The 15,351-nt window shown below is 39.3% G+C and overlaps 1 protein-coding gene across 2 annotated transcripts in view; it reads right to left on the reverse strand.

Annotated features, from left to right (window-relative positions):
• Positions 1 to 957: 957 nt before the first annotated feature.
• The window catches only part of HBS1L (HBS1 like translational GTPase), a 99,928-nt gene continuing 85,534 nt past the window's right edge, over positions 958 to 15,351 (reverse strand). Inside the window, exons 14-18 of one of the 2 annotated variants that reach the window (XM_073671282.1) lie at positions 12,181 to 12,271; positions 9,824 to 9,932; positions 9,560 to 9,660; positions 5,866 to 6,010; positions 958 to 1,451 (exon numbers count right to left, since the gene is read on the reverse strand). In XM_073671282.1, the coding sequence (XP_073527383.1) occupies positions 1,440 to 1,451; positions 5,866 to 6,010; positions 9,560 to 9,660; positions 9,824 to 9,932; positions 12,181 to 12,271 (458 nt within the window). In that variant the 3' untranslated portion in view covers positions 958 to 1,439. Of the gene's footprint in view, positions 1,452 to 5,169; positions 5,278 to 5,865; positions 6,011 to 9,559; positions 9,661 to 9,823; positions 9,933 to 12,180; positions 12,272 to 15,351 lie in introns of those variants that run through there. The other variant, XM_073671281.1, reaches the window with a different exon arrangement.

Below are 15,351 nucleotides of genomic sequence, written 5' to 3' on the forward strand. Positions count from 1 at the left end.
TGTACCTGTCGTTTCAAGTAGCTTTACATAATAGACTGGTATGTGTGTGTGTAAATGAGAAATAACACAATTTCTGGCCATTCGATTACTTGTATCTTTCATTCTTCACCAGGTTTCCCCTCTGCAGGGTCTATTTTTTATTCCTCTCTGAGTTGGTGGTTGGAGACCAGCTTCTATGAGGTTTTCTGTACACAATACACAAAGATGGATTTCTAATTCTCTTTATCTGTACCATAAAGAAAGAAACAGCAGCAGCATGGAAAACATTATACTACAGTACTGAGCAGTGTACCTGTGAATCCTACACCGGAGTGAAGAAGAACAGTTAACTAAAGCTGCAGCTCAATCTGCCTGTGTCTGCCCAGCTTTCACAGAGCTTCGTATTCCTCACTCCTCCTCCTCCATCCATAAAATATAATAGGACCTCACAAATGATAACAGTTTGTCCGGCTTTAACCAAGATGAATTTGAGGTCTTTTTTTCCCCAGAGCGGATGGTGAGTTCAAGAGGTTGGAAGAGGAGAACAGGAAAAATGGTCAAATAACTGAAGAAAAAAGCTAATTTTTCTGATAAGATATACTACAAAGTTTTTTATATTCAAATGTAATATCAATTTATGCAAGGTTTGATGAAATGACAGTGACCATTTACGATTCTATGGTAAGACATAGGTTGAGAATTGGGTGGTTAGTGTAAAGACATGCAGCTTATAGATGCCACACCCCAACATAGCAGGTAATTCTATATACATTTTCAAGTCAAAATATTCCATCTTCTCAAATTAAAATGCACACGCAATGTATATGTTATGCTCAAACCAAGGCTTTTAATTCATCTATTTTAGATTCATGTTGATCGCTTAGTAAAATAATAAAATTGGCACACACAGCAACTTGCCATTTCTTCTCACTTTTCAATGATCACCCATGCTCTGAGAAAAAAAAAATTGTCCTGTCGTTTTGTTCCGCTGCACATAAGCAATTTATATTCAGCGCTAAATATTTTAAACCAAATCTCATTAATATAAAGAAAAAAAAACTAAAAGGAAAAGACATTTCAGAAAAGAGAACTGTAAACGTGTCTGGCAGTTTCAGATGAACAGCATGCCAAGTCCCGAAAAATTATTAATATAAATTAATTTAGCATTTTGTATGAGAAGTTGCTGCAAGTCATTAATGATACAGGACGGTAGTGAGATGGAGAGACGCTTTAATGGTATGGTGTTCTTCACGATGACACAGGACGAGGTTTCCTGGCTCTTTGTTCTAGGAGATGACGAGACTGAAGTCCTCTTGTAACGGTCCACAGTGGCTCTCTCGGGTTTTATGTTTTTTTAATTGCACTTTTGTCTTCAATCAGACTTTTTAAAGGTGGAGAACTTGGGCGGCCAAGCTGGATGTAGTCAACTGGTTGCAGAAGTCTCCATAATAAGTTAAGTGTTATTCTTTAATCTGATAATGAAAAAAAAAATTCCAAATGAATATGAAATGCATGATACAGCACAATCATTACCAGCAATACAACGTGCCATAAACAAAATAAACACAGACACCCCAAATTGTAAAAAGAAAAAAAAAATTGCCTTATCCGCGCCATTAAAAAGGCCCCAAAGATGACATCCTACACTTTGGCAAAGAAAAAATAATCTACTTTTACTTCTGAACTGGAAACGATAGAAAGTGGACATATTCTAATGAATAAATCTTGTCCTAAACCAAAAGACTAAGTGGAAATGGCAAATCTATGACTGCTCACAGCTAAATGTATTACGGTCATTTTTCATAGTAAAATCTCGGAGTTCTGACTCCAGGAACCAAATTGTAGAGGTTCAGTGACCATTTACACAATCATATCCATTTACATAGCGCACAATGGACCTATTTATGTATTGACATATTGCCTAAAGAAATGTTTAATGCTTTATGTGACCAGTACATTACATTAACAGTGAAATTAATGTTGTAGATCCAAGTCAGAAGGGCCCAGATTATGCCACGGGTTTTATTTCGCATGAAGCATTGTAGAATCCCATACTCTAATATGTCCCATTTTATACTTTTTTTTGCAATTGATGGTCATTGCAGAAACCAAGTAATGGTTATAAAACTAAGATGTAGAAAATACTGTAAACAGTTTGACTGAAAGACTTGTAGGAAAAACTAGGGGTTTTTGTCCGTTTATTTAAAGGGGACAACCCTTCTTTATCTAAATGTTTGGCCCCGATAAAATAAAAAAGCCTATAATCAGCTTCCGTGTTGGCGCCGTTCCAGCGGTATCGGCACTTGCGGTCCTCTGCGGTTGTTGCGACGCGTGAGCCTGGCACCCAATCAGCGCTGGCGTCGCTGTCCCCGCCTCCTGTCGAATTGAACATAGGGAGGAAGTCCGGGCTGCAACTGATCTCTGACTTCCTCTTCATGTTCAATTTGTACGAAGGCGGGGACAGTGATGCCAGCGCTGGTTGGGCGCCGGGCTCACGTGTCACAACAGCACGAGAGCCCCGGGACCGCAAGTGCCAACAGCACAGGAGATGAGTAGAAGCTTTTTTTAAAAAAAAATTATTCGGGGCCAAGCGTGGGGTATGACAAGGAGTTGTCCAAGTAGTGGACAACTTCTTTAAGCAATATGTTCTACAGTAAGCATCTTCTCTTGCTTAGCTGCTTGGACAATTAACTCTTCCCCCCTGCAAGAGCTTTTCCGAAGAATTTTGGACCCAATTCATTAAAGCTAGTGTCTTGCACACCAGTCTTCACGAAATAAACAAATTGATTAAGAGGCGCCTCTTCAGTGAGTTTGACACATCTTTCCACTACCGTGCGTTACCGTCATAAATTACGAATTTGTCGGGTGGGCTTGGCCATGCCTTTCCAGCCACAGCTCTGCCCACTTTAGTGGAGAGAGCTAGGACTGGTATCAAAATGCCAAAACATTTTTGCACAGCTTTGATTTGTACAAACATTTTGTGACATTTCAAGAAATTGTATACCAGAATTCTGTCAAACTACTTGATAAATTGGGCCCTGTAACTTGCCACTAAATGCCACTATTCTATAAACCATATCCTACACTAAAAAAAAACAATAAAACATAAAATATAAATGTAACTCCACCACGGATGCTTGTACTTTAACATTTACTGCGTGGTAAAAATAACTTGGCGACTTTATTCTGCAGGTCAGTATGATTTCAGTGATGTCAAATCAAATTGATCTACTTTAATTTTTAATGTTTTAAAAATAAAAAGCTTTAATAAAAAAAAAAAAAATCTTGGTTTGTGTTTTCATTTTCTGACAGCCATAGCTTTTTAATTTTTATGGGGAGGTGAAAAAATAAGACATTTCTAGCATTTTTTTTCAGCATTCATCCTGCTGGATAAATAATGATTTATTTTTAAAGATCAGACCTTTATGGATAGGACTACAGCAAATATGTTTATTTTGTATGTGTTTGAATAGGTTTATTTTTATATTTACTGATGATTATATCCATTCAGTTGTGTTGTTCAACCCTTGGATACTTTGTAGGACAGTTCTCGCCATGCTGCTCTCTTTTCCACAGCTTCATTGATTTATTTTTTTATTAAGAGGATAAGAAACAGAAGACGATTTAAAGTTTTGTCTTTCCGAAACATTTTTGGGCTCTTTTGGGGATAGAGGGGGGAGCAGTTTTACATATTACAGAGTGCTAGAACCTGAGCTTCATAGGAGTGCAAAACAACCACTACATCAGCGTACATGTAAGTCACATGTAAGAAAGGGGTAAGTTAATAAGTTAATCTAGTATTAAAATGTTATTGATTAATATTGCTTTTACACATCTTATTGTTGGCTAGCAGAACCCTAATATAGATAACAAGAGGTGAAAAGTTACTTAACAGCAACAAAAAGGGATCAATACTTTTCCTAAGGCTGGGTTCGTTTTTCATCCAGAAAAAAAACCTACAATTTTTTTTTAACACATGGTCATCCATGTCTGTTTTTTTTTAAATCTATATGGAATCTGATTTTTACACTAACAATAAAAGGCCAAATCTGGTTTTCTGTGTTTTTTTAATAGATCCATGAAAGACACATAAAATGCAGATGGTAAAAAGTGCAAGATCAGTTTTATTCCGTAAAATGTGCGAGTATCTGAAAAGGGATTATGGATCAAAGTAGTGTGCAACAATGTTTAAGATGCAGATCATGAGGCAATGTATTAAAATGTTCACAGTAATCACCACCTTGTCTTGCATTGGTCAGTAATCTGTCCATATGCTAACCATTTTGCATAAGTAGGACATCACACAGATGTTTATTATGCTCATATGAACAAGCTTTCAATCTAGAATTCTACCTGTGTCACTATGGATCAACTGGGGCCAATTGGCTGTGAACAACTCTAGTTTGACATTTCATTGCAGCACTAGACAACGAGCTGCTGCAAAATAACTAACTATCTCCTAATAAGCAATGTATCAATTCATCCTTGCTTCAGCATTTCTTCCCAGTTCATATACACTGGGCCATCAGGAGGCTTAAAGAAGCCCTCACATTAAGTTTTTTTCTTCATTAAAGGGGTTTTCCCATGAATAAAGTACATTTTAATCAATAGATCTTGGAAAAATAATAAATACTTCCACAATTGGATGTGTTAAAAAATGTTCCTGTGCTGAGATAATCTTATAAATGTGCCCCTGCTGTGTACTGTGTAATGGCTGTGTCTGACCGTACAGGAACATGGTCTGATCATACCACAGCTCCTGGGCAGGGGGGGGAAGCAAAAGACAATACAGACATTACAGCAGGGGATCACAGCTGAGTCTTTCTGTGAGGTAAAACATTTCACTGCCTATTTTTAATCAATGTTTTACTTCAAAGAAAGAATCAGCTGCGATCCTGTGCTGTCCTGTCTGTATACTCTTTTGCTTCCTCCCCTGCCCAGGAGATGTGGTATGATCAGACCATGTTCCATACATGGTCAGACACAGCCATTACACAGGACACAGCAGGGGCACATTTATAAGATTATCTCAGCATAGGAAAATAATTTTAAACATATCCAATTGTGGAAGTTATTATTATTCCAAGATCTGTTGATTAAAATTAACTTTGTTGGTGAAAAAAACCCTTTAAATCTGTCTATACATTATGTTTGTGTGTATGATAATATACTCACCCACCGCCGCCTTCTCATGGATCCAACACCGTTCTGCTCCTCTTCTCAGTGACATCACTGCTCTTCACACTCTCCGTCATACTGCGTTCTGCGTGACCCGGAAGTTGCTTTTACAATGCGAGTCTATGGAGCATCAGAACAAGACTACACAGGGTTACAGTGTAATAGACACTTCCAGCTCAGGCATAGAGCATAGAGTGAGCGGATAGTCTGAAGTGTGGTGACATCACTGAGAAGAGGAGCAGAACGACGCTGGATCCAGGAGAAGATGTCACTAGGAGAGTATATTATCACACTCACACTACAATGCACATATACCCAGATTTAATTAAAAATAAACTTCATGGGAGGGATTCCTTAACTATTATTACTAGTGGAATACAATGTGTTGAACACCAGAGCCCTGATGGGCTCCAGTAACATTATTTGTGCAGTACAATGTATTAACCACAAGAACCCTGATGGCGGACTCTGGCACCACTGAAAATTAACACTTGATTTGTTCATGGCGCATGCGTAAGTGGTATGGAAAAGCCCATTATGGTGGTAGCAAAAATTGGTATATTTCTTCTCAGAATGAAAATGTTTGGACCCCTTATGCTGTGATACATCCCAGGTGCTCAAATTGGCATACTGCTGGTATAAACATCATCCAAGTGAAACAGAACAAGTAATTCAGGGAACCAAAAATAATGCACAGCAGCAACTGACCTCTGTGACGACTCCAGCTGCTATAGATGAGCCACTGTACCGAAGCATGAACCTGCCAAGTTCTTTAAAGTCTTTGTATAATTCTAAAGCAACAGGTCTTTGTGTCTGGAGCTCTATAATGGCATTCATTCCTTTTGTGAGACATCTAAAAAGAAAATATAAACAACCACATGAAAAACTGGAGATTATATATATATATATATATATATATATATATATATACACAGTACAGACCAAAAGTTTGGACACACCTTCTCATTTAAAGATTTTTCTGTATTTTCATGACTATAAAAATTGTACATTCACACTGAAGGCATCAAAACTATGAATTAACACATGTGGAATTATATACTTAACAAAAAAGTGTGAAACAACTGAAAATATGTCTTATATTCTAGGTTCTTCAAAGTAGCCACCTTTTGCTTTGATGACTGCTTTGCACACTCTTGGCATTCTCTTGATGAGCTTCAAGAGGTAGTCACCGGAATTGGTCTTCCAACAATCTTGAAGGAGTTCCCAGAGAGGCTTAGCACTTGTTGGCCCTTTTGCCTTCACTCTGCGGTCCAGCTCACCCCAAACCATCTCGATTGGGTTCAGGTCTGGTGACTGTGGAGGCCAGGTCATCTGGCGTAGCACCCCATCACTCTCCTTCTTGGTCAAATAGCCCTTACACAGCCTGGAGGGGTGTTTGGGGTCATTGTCCTGTTGAAAAATAAATGATGGTCCAACTAAACGCAAACCGGATGGAATAGCATGCCGCTGCAAGATGCTGTGGTAGCCATGCTGGTTCAGTATGCCTTCAATTTTGAATAAATCCCCAACAGTGTCACCCGCAAAGCACCCCCACACCATCACACCACCTCCTCCATGCTTCACGGTGGGAACCAGGCATGTAGAGTCCATCCGTTCACCTTTTCTGCGTCGCACAAAGACACGGTGGTTGGAACCAAAGATCTCAAATTTGGACTCATCAGACAAAAGCACAGATTTCCACTGGTCTAATGTCCATTCCTTGTGTTCTTTAGCCCAAACAAGTCTCTTCTGCTTGTTGCCTGTCCTTAGTAGTGGTTTCCTAGCAGCTATTTTACCATGAAGGCCTGCTGCACAAAGTCTCCTCTTAACAGTTGTTGTAGAGATGTGTCTGCTGCTAGAACTCTGTGTGGCATTGACCTGGTCTCTAATCTGAGCTGCTGTTAACCTGCGATTTCTGAGGCTGGTGACTCGGATAAACTTATCCTCAGAAGCAGAGGTGACTTTTGGTCTTCCTTTCCTGGGGCGGTCCTCATGTGAGCCAGTTTCTTTGTAGAGCTTGATGGTTTTTGCAGCTGCACTTGTGGACACTCTCAAAGTTTTCCCAATTTTTCGCACTGACTGACCTTCATTTCTTAAAGTAATGATGGCCACTTGTTTTTCTTTACTTAGAATTTGTATTATGGCAAGAAAAAAGCAGCTAACAGTCTATTCAGTAGGACTATCAGCTGTGTATCCACCAGACTTCTGTACAACACAACTGATGCTCCCAATCCCATTTATAAGACAAGAAATCCCACTTATTAAACCCGACAGGGCACACCTGTGAAGTGAAAACCATTTCCGGTGACTACCACTTGAAGCTCATCAAGAGAATGCCAAGAGTGCGCAAAGCAGTCATCAAAGCAAAAGGTGGCTACTTTGAAGAACCTAGAATATAAGACATATTTTCAGTAGTTTCACACTTTTTTGTTAAGTATATAATTCCACATGTGTTAATTCATAGTTTTGATGCCTTCAGTGTGAATGTACAATTTTCATAGTCATGAAAATACCGAAAAATCTTTAAATGAGAAGGTGTGTCCAAACTTTTGGTCTGTACTAATATATATATATATATATATTACACAGGGTGGTCCAAAAAGTAGGTGGACAGAAAGTGTAATAAGTTTATGAAGGGGGAGATTTATCAAACACTAAATTGCAGCCGCCTGTCTGGATCATCCTCCAATAAACCATGAATTAGACGTGGACGATAAGCTTTCCACCCATATATACACATACATTCCCAACATTCTGACTAAGATTTTGGAGGAAAAGAGTGCATCTTCTAGTCCGAAAAATGCGGTATATATAATGTATGGTGTACGGATTTATATATAGATATATCTATCTATATGTAGACAAACACTATTGTGCAAAAGTGTCAGGCAGGTGTGGAAAAACTTCTACAAAGTAAGAATGATTTAAAAAAATACAGATGTTAATATTTTATTTTTGTAAATTAACAATGCAAAGTAAATGAACAAAGGAGAAATGAAAAATTAAAATCAATATTTGGTGAATTCACACTTTTGCCTTCAAAACGACATCAATTCTTCTACATACACTTGCACAAAGTTAGGGATTTATAGAATTCTAGGTAGGAGTATGAGTAACCTATTATACCAAACAGGTGATAAAGATCAGCATCTTCACATGTAGTTGAAACACAATCATTAACTGAAAAAGGAATAGTTGTGAACAAGGCTTAAAACTGGGTGAGGATCAGTTAAACTCTGCTACAAAGGTGAGGTTGTCGAAGACATTTTCATGTCAAAGGTCATACATATGCAAGACTGAGCACAGCAACAAGACACAATGTAGATGCACCGCATCAGCAAGTTATCCCCCAGGTAAAGGTTTAAAAGAAGATTGGGGTTTCAAAATGTCCTATTCAAGCTCTTTTGAAGAAACACCAAGAAATAGGCAACGCTGAGGCCCTTAAACGCAGTGGACATCCAAGGAAACGTAGTGCAGCACCTGAAAGATACATCATGCTTATTTCACATCAAAATCAGTAGATGTTCAGCAGTGCCATCAGTTCATTTCCTCTCAGCAGCGTTGGTCTAAGTGCCAGGCAAGTTCACAACGCTATTAAGCTGCAGATTAACACCATACCGGAAGGTTAATAGAGTTTTTCAGGTGACTGTTCCCTTTAAGCAAGTCAACCATGCATGAAAACATAGGAACTTGGATGCAGAAAAATGGCAGCAAGTGCTCTGGGCTGATGAGTCAAAATGTGAAATATTTGGCTGGAATAGAAAGCAGTTTTTTTCGCCAAAGGGCTAGAGACAGGCACAATAATAAGTTTTGTCTGCTCAAGGGATCTGGTCAAGATTTATGGCGTCCTGAATGCTGAGAAATGCATGCAGATACTTATCCATCATGCAATGCCATCAAGGAGGCACCTGACTGGCAGCAAATTAATTCTGCAGCAGGACAACGACCCCAAACATATAGTTAAGGTCATTAACACATATCTTCAGCCAAGAAGGAGTCGCAGAGGTGATGATATAGCCCCTGCAGGGCCCCGATCTCAACATCATGGAGTGTGTCTGAGATTACATGAAGAGACAGAAGGATTTGTGCAAGCCTACATCCACAGAAGATCTGTGGTCAATTCTCCAAGATGTTTGGAACAACCTCCCTGTGGAGTTCCTTCAAAAACTGTGTGCAAGTAAGAGTCCCTAGAAAAACTGATGCCGTTTTGAAGGCAAAGGCAAAATAATCTGTTATTCCATTTTTTCAAGCATTTTTAATTTTTTTTCCACACCTGCCTACATTTGCAGAGTACTGTGTGTATATGTATACACACACATCCACATACTTATACACACAGTACTCTGTGTGATCTTCTATACAGTACAGTATAGGACAGTGCAGGACATTGACCACATCTTACTTTGGCTTTTTCTTCACCACTTCTCCTGTGCCCTTGTGTAGGACACTAATCAGCTTCCTGATGGTGGCAGGCTCACTCACAGTTTGGTAATGTATAATAACCTACATGGGGAAAGAAAAAAAATGCATGATTTAACAATCAGTGGGTAATAGCACTAAGGAACAGTCTACAATAAACTATTGGCAACTAGCTAGACATCAAAGCACTAAAGGAGTCATTAAGTAACCTTGGTCTAGGACTAAGCATGCAAGAACAAATACTTACTGGGAATCCCTGTGTTACAGGAATATCAAAATTAAAGATGAGAACTCTGGCCCGGAATCGTGTACTTGCTCTGATAGGTTCACTAGGACTGCAAAACACATAGCCCACACTGCAAAAGAAAAAAGAGTATTCACAAACCCCATGATACAGAGTTCAGAAGTGTAGGAAGGCTTTAACAACACTGATCATCACTAGGGATGAGCGGACCCGTGGAAGTTTGGGTTCTGGTACCAGACTCAATCTTTATTCCAAAATTTGGATACCAGAACTGTACTCGAACATGAACTAGAACCTCATTGAAAACAATGGGGACCTGGACTTTTGAGCTAGAAAATTCTCTCTCTCCTCTGAAACGGACTTCCCCCAGAACTCTGAACATTGCAACGGATGTCTGGGAGAAGTCCGTGTTTGTCGTTTAGCACCAGGCACTAACTGCCTGGTACGAACCCCGAACTTTTAAGTTTGGACTCGCTCATCTCTAATCATCACAAATGACTACAGACGGCCATACATATGTTACATATCGGTTGGCAATAACATCAATGTACAGATTAATAGAGCAAAAACTTTTTATCTATAGGACACATTCAAAAATTCAGCGATTACAAGATAGTGATTCCTTATTAGTGACAAACCATACACAAAACCCTTGAAACCTGTGTCTTTGATTTGGTTGATCTTCGACAATCTAATGGTTTTTCTAATCAGGAAACCTGCTTGCCACTTCAAAGGGTGCGACGTATTACTGTAGTTAGGAGATTGGCATATGGTATACACTTACTGAAATGCCTGCGACACATTGGGTTCATACAGGTCAGTATGTTCTTGAATTATTTCATTTTTCGGTACCGAAACTGTTGTTAATCGATTATTGCTGTATATGTATTGTTGTAACGAACAGTCCTTTTTCGGCTTATGTGTCACCAACCCTTATCTGGTATTTTATTTCTGCATCAAAAGAGGTTGAAAGCACCCATGTTTTTACTATAGGAGTAATGAAAAGATGAGAAAGGGGCTGTAATTGGACAGAATATTCTATGCGTGGGATAAGCCGAGGTAACAGGTGACTGCCAAAATGCACCTTTATTAGCACTTATTGTAGGTGTTGCTGCAGGTTATATACATAAAGACTATTGCGAATTGTGAAGATTGTTTTAATTCAAAAATTGAGGATTGTATGATGTTCTAGGCAGCATATAATACAACCTGTATTTAATACTACTAATACCACTACTAAGGAACCATAATGGTATTCCAACCATAGGGTACATGCACAAAAGAGTCTTTAAGCTTCAGCAAAACCCCGGCGGCTGATGTCTTGTAACGTCTTCGCTGGCTGTTTTTTAGTCGTTTTGCGCTATATTTTTAAGTATATAAAGCGGGCAGCTTCTAAACATAACCACTTGAAGAATGAACATGGTATTTCTTTTCACAGCTTTAAGGCTTTTGAACCCTAAAGCGATTAAAAGAAGTGACATAAGACAGAAAAAGCGCACAGCAATGTCGTTTTGACAGTGCTGTGCATTATGCTCATTTTTTGCGGCGCTTTTTCAAGTGGAATCTGTCTGACAAAGATGGTGAGTGCACATACTCTAAGGACATATACACAAAGTTTTCTTTGCTGAGTTTTTGGAGCGGAAACGCTTTGAGTTTTTAGAAGGATTTTGAGAGTGTCCGCTTAGTTTCTGCACCAAAAACGTTTCAGGAAAATTCAGTGTGCACATACCCTTACACATTTATATGATATCAATAGGATGTCCCATAAACATCTGATAAGTATGGGTCCTAGAGGTGAGTTTCTTTCTACAATCTGTGCCTAGTCATAAGTTGCTAAAATACAAAAGTGGGATTCTGGAGAAACTTTTGGAGCTCTATACCCAATATTGCAAGGATACCAGACGGATTGAATTGGGAGAGGAAACACTAAATGAAACGCTGTGAATAAGACATTGTAAACCAATGACATTAAATGTGACGTCGAGATCTATCGAGCATCTAACAGCTCTTGACCGCAGGACAATTCCAAAATCAGAGTCCAATTCACTGGTAACCGCAATGCAAACGAAGAAGCCACTAACATGACTGAAAAGCTACAAGAGGGAATACCACACCCAGGTGCAGAGTTCTGCAAAGGTTGCAATGTGGTGACAACTGATGTCTTCTGGCTGAGAACTGCAGAGTAATGTGTTCCTGTTTACGGGAGATCAGTTTCAGACCCGGTTTCATTAATAATTGACAAATTTTAAGTAACAGTCAATTCTGTCTAAAAATAAAACCACTCAACTCTCAGAGACTACACCCTCTTCACGATGTCCTGAAACTGCTGCTGAGTCAGACACTGATTGATGAGCACTTACTTGATCTTGATGATATCCACACCGGTCAAAGTGAGACTAACGTGATCGCCGGCAGCGGCCCAATCAACTGCTTCATCATGTAATGTGATTCCTGGAAATGAGTAAGAATAGAACATTATTGCTGGATGCAAGAACCACAAGGTTTTCTCTGGGCCAAATGTGATACATGAGTCATTGTATTTCAGTTACAATGAAAACCTATGCGACAGCAATATGTGCCCGAGAAAAGGGGCATTCACTGCAGGCAGCACCCGGCTTCATAGAGAGCTCCTATATACAGTGGTATTCAACAAACCTCCACTCATTGGAAAAGCTTGGTACATCTTTACAGTCCTGTATACCCGTACTGAGACGCTGCGATTCAATGTGCACGGTGCCTTGCAAATGCAGGCTGAAAACCAGACCTGATACTGTTTAATGGACACCGGTAGTAAAGAGACATCGCATGCACTTCACAAGTCATAGATCAGGGGCAAGTAATCATGATGGAGGTTTCTTCAATTCATTGTCTGCAAGCAGTGATCTTGGAAATGCTAAGAACGGATACACCAACTGTAGTTACAGAACTTTTCATTTTACAATGAATAATCTTTAATCACATAACACTGGAAAACAAAATAATCAGCTACGGACTAGCAAAAAAAATAAATAAACCAACATTCTAGGCGAGTCCATTAGTATAAATCCTGGATACCAGCATACAGTTCAGTAAGGCTATGTGCACACTGCATTTTATTTTGTAGGTGCAGTGGCCGAGTTTTCCCAGGCGAAGCAGCTTCAGAACGCCGGCGGACATTTTCCTATAGCGGCTTTGTAGGCGGTATTGCTGCTGTTCTTGTGGCGGCTCCACCGCCAGTGTATTTCACTCTATACTGTGACGTATAAACAGCGAGCAGCTTCCCAGTGGAAGCCGCCCAAAGAATGAGTCTGTCACGTCTTTTAACCATGTCAAGGCTTCAGCACCCTGAAATGGTTAAAATAAATAACACAAGACAGAACATGTGCACAGCGATGTCGTTTTGACATTGCTGTGCATTATACTAATTTTAAAGGCCAATTTGTGGCGCTTTTTCAGGCAGGTAAAGGGCGGAATCTGTCAGAAAAAGAATTGAGTGCACATAACCTAATGGTGTAGCATGGCACATCTCAAATCATAAGTCTCTTCAAGGTTAAGAAATCTTCTTCAACTGCCATTACAAATGTTTTCAATAGAGGGCACTAGAGGCACACAACACATTTCTAACAATTGTACAAAAAGCGATTAGTAGCTCCCTGTCATCTGCACCAGCTACAGGTACCTTTCCCTGCAACCAGAAAAAAATGTAAAACCTGTCCATTTATAACGACCACAGACAAGATAAAGATCCCCAACAGACTCACATCAGGACTACAAGATCCCAGGTACTTTCAGCGGTAGTTATCACATCTAACGTAGTGTACTTAATTATATGTACCAAATGTCCAGCTGGGGGTCTTTATGTAGGGGAGACAGGGCAAAAACTTAGGACAAGGATGAATCATCATCACCACACAATAAAAGAAAAAAGAATACATCTACCTGTAGCCAAGCATTTTTGTTCCCCTGATCACAGCATCAAAGACATGAAATTACTGGTATTAAAAGGTAACTTCAAATCTCAGAGAGAAAGAAGAATCTCAGAATATAAACTGATGGTGACCTTTGACACCTGCAGAGCAGGAATGAATGTGTCGCATGGATTTATGTCATTCTACATTAACTAAGGAATGTGCCCATCAGACTTGTAAGGTCATCATAACACTGGACCTAGTCACAGGGCAAAAAAACCTTCACACTCCTTATCTATTAACTGCTAAAAATATTTATAGCCAGAATGGTTTCTCTCTCCCATAGTAATAACTCTGCTTTCCGTCAACTGTCATCTATTGCATTATTTATATGTCTTATTGTGCATAAATATGTGACTCTTCAGATTTTGCATTATACTAGCCTGATGAAGAGACCTGCGTAGTCTTGAAAGTTTGCAACTTGTTAGCATCTTTTCAGTCAGCCATTAAAAGGTATCAACCACTGAGGACTCTCAAATCTAAATATTTTTCTATCTACTGGCTAACACAGTAGAAAATATATATATTTTCCCTGTTAGAAATTCACATACACCTCCAAAGCAAGAAGCAGAAGACTGGCCCCTCTACCTACATATAACAGGCTTCTCTATGAAACTCCAATAAAGCTTAGAAAGGCACATGGATAATCAGGACACTAGTTACACTAGACCTTATGGACTCAACTAAAACAAGACATGCAATTGTTTCTGAATCCTTGTCTCAAGACTACCACTTCTTAGTCTTACATGGATTGCCAGTCACTTATACACAAGCATATAAAGCCACATTTTACATAATTGGGGTTAAATCTTAAATGAGCAGGGCTTATCTTTTTAGAACAATCATAAATGTTCAGGTTTTTTATTGTTCTGTTTGTGCTCCAAACTTCTATTACTTCAGTTCCTGTGGAGGTATGTACATGATTCTCAAATATCTATATCAGCCATATTAAATGGTTTCTGGCCTATGTTTCTGAAACAGAAACCCAGTAATCCCCCTAAATCCCTCACATCTCCTAGGAAATATTTATCCAGACTACGTGACCAAAAAAAAACTGAATATAGAACCAATCACAGGTCAGGTTTCATTTCCTAAACTGCTCTGGAAAATGATGTGAAATGTACTGCTATTTATTACTAAAGCCTCATCCATTCCTGACACTAGAGATGAGCTTCTTCAGGTAGTCACCTGCAATGGCTTCCAATGAACAGGTAAGCCTCGTCAAGAGTTCATCTGTGCAATCACTGGCCTTCAGAAGGTGTGTTTTGTAGAGGCAGTGTTGGTACACAGCTCCATACAGTGCTGAGCCCTATTCCAAAACTGCTCAAAGACATGATATGGCAAGAACCAATCAACTAAGCAAAGAGAAAGTAACAATGGACTGTCACTTAAGACAAGGTGGTCAGTCAATCCAGAAAATTGCTAGAACCTTGAAGGTAACCTCAAGTGCATTCATGAATACCATCAGTCGCTATGATGAAACTGGCTCTCGTGTGGAACGAATCAGGAAAGAAAGACCAAGAATGACCCCTTATGCAGCGAATAAGTTTATTAGAATTACAAGCCTCACAAACTGCAAACTGA

The sequence above is a fragment of the Phyllobates terribilis genome, unplaced genomic scaffold, assembly GCF_046119375.1.
Source record: "Phyllobates terribilis strain yellow unplaced genomic scaffold, ASM4611937v1 Scaffold_3__8_contigs__length_932513732, whole genome shotgun sequence".
Taxonomy (NCBI): Eukaryota; Metazoa; Chordata; class Amphibia; order Anura; family Dendrobatidae; genus Phyllobates; species Phyllobates terribilis.